The sequence below is a fragment of the Triticum aestivum genome, chromosome 3B (assembly GCF_018294505.1).
Source record: "Triticum aestivum cultivar Chinese Spring chromosome 3B, IWGSC CS RefSeq v2.1, whole genome shotgun sequence".
Taxonomy (NCBI): domain Eukaryota; kingdom Viridiplantae; phylum Streptophyta; class Magnoliopsida; order Poales; family Poaceae; genus Triticum; species Triticum aestivum.
The window spans coordinates 165,408,350-165,410,227 of NC_057801.1; the positions used below are offsets into that span (position 1 = coordinate 165,408,350).

General features: G+C 50.9%; 1 protein-coding gene across 1 annotated transcript; it reads right to left on the reverse strand.

Annotated features, from left to right (window-relative positions):
* Window positions 1-391: 391 nt before the first annotated feature.
* LOC123065128 (cyclin-dependent kinase 11A-like) lies at window positions 392-1,206 on the reverse strand. Its single transcript, XM_044488487.1, has 2 exons — window positions 965-1,206; window positions 392-886 (listed from the first exon to the last, which is right to left on the reverse strand). Exons 1-2 carry the CDS (start codon window positions 1,178-1,180, stop codon window positions 512-514), a joined length of 591 nt encoding a protein of 196 aa, XP_044344422.1. The 5' UTR covers window positions 1,181-1,206; the 3' UTR covers window positions 392-511.
* Between the last annotated feature and the right edge of the window lie 672 nt (window positions 1,207-1,878).

The window sequence follows — 1,878 nt, forward strand, 5'->3', positions numbered from 1 at the left end:
ATGAAGATGATATCTTCATGCCGCCGCTTCCGGGTGCTGCATCGTCAAAGGGCAAGAGTTCTGCATCGTCTAAGGGCAAGAGTACTGCATCCTCGAAAAGCAAGAGTTATGCATCGTCCAAGGGTAAGAGTTCTGCATCCTCGAAGGGCAAGAGTTCTGCATTGATGGAGGATGACGATGATGCCTTCATGTAGTTTTTATGTTGTATTCCAGTTCTACCGTTTAATTCGGATGTACTTGCATTATTAGTTTGTACTCTCTTATTGTAGGGCATTATGTTCTATCTTAATTTTATTTTGTAGTTGTTGCACGATGTTCGATATTAGTGGAGGGAAAGAAAATGCCACTACTTTATTCTAAAACTATATTTTTTTCCATTACGACACGACACAACTGAAAATAAAATACGTCGTAGGAATAAAGCTAAATTTAACTCCTAAAATAAAGCTACATTAAAGTGCAGAAATAAAGATACAAATGATTGCGAAATTAAAAATACTACCACAGGAATCTACTGAGTCCAGCGTGGATATTTTCCTTTTCCATCGCCAGCTTCTTCTGCTGCCTTGGCCTCACGAGCCCTTTCTTTCTTTCTCTGCCTCTCCGCCTCACGAGCCTCCTTTCGCTCTCGTTCCTGCTCCTCCATGCGACGAGCCTCTTCCCTGTTTTTCTTTCCTAAATCCTGAAAAAAACGGTGTTGCTCCGCATAGTATTCTTTTAACTCTCTCTCTTGCTCTGCTTTCTCCTCAGCTTCCACCTTCTCGCGTCGCTCTTTCGCAAATAAATTATTCCACGCACGGCGACTTCTTTCACGAATCTCAGTCACTGCCCAAGCCGGCTTCTCCGTGTCAATCCAACGATAGTACATGCACAGAGGCGGAGGAGACTACAACAAGAAACAAGAATGTTACTAAAGAATCAATCAAAATACCAACAATATCTATTCGTGATGGTTAAAGCATACCGGAGGCTTGTCGTACTCTGAAATAGCTACGGCAGGATCTTCCTCATAATTGGCGCACATGAAAAACTTCATGCCCAACCAATCTGAAAAATCCGTCACCTCCTTCACCTTGCAAAGATCGCCACACCAACACCGCAGGACTGCCACCCCCGGAGGCAAACTTGCATTCTTCATTTTCCTCGGCCTAATGCTTTGATCCGAACAAGGCAAACTCATACCGACTGAAAAAATGTGTTACACACTTCGCGCACTGCCGATTTCAAGGATGGCTGGACGAGAGCCTCGGTGTCTCCTTTTATAGGCTCAGACGATAAATGATAAGCGAGAACAGAGGAAATTAGGTGGGATATTTTAGGATCCCTGTAGTGTCGGTACAACAGGTTCCCGCAGCATCGGATTCCCGCAGTGCCGTCGTATCCGCTGAGGCGGAAAAAGCAAAAGCCAGAGTGATTCCCGCCCGTGAAATTCGTCGTCCTCCGCGTGTGGTAATCAGCCCAGTTTGCAACGGTGAAATTCATCGTTATTACGCGTGTGGGAATCAACGCCATTTGCCATAGTGGCTCATGTCGGCCAGGGGAATCCGCGCATGCAGCAACGGGCCGCCTGCGCTAGTGGGGGCAGGGCCCGCGCCTCGGCCAGTGAGCAGCAGCAGCTGTCGGCCAGCGCTGTCGACAGGCGAGGCCGCCTCAGCCAGTGGCGGCGAGGCCCACCGGCGGGGCCTGCACGAAGCAGGGCCTGTCTGCCAGCCAGCGACCGCGCCAGGGCTGGCCGCCTCGCCCGGTGGCGGCAGGGCCCACCTGGCCCGCCCCGTTCCGTCGCGGCGCGGGAGGAGCTGGGAATCCGCTCTGGCTGGGTGACCGCCTCCTGCGGTGGTAGCAGGGCCCGCCGCCTCCTGGCGTGGCGGCAGGTGCCAC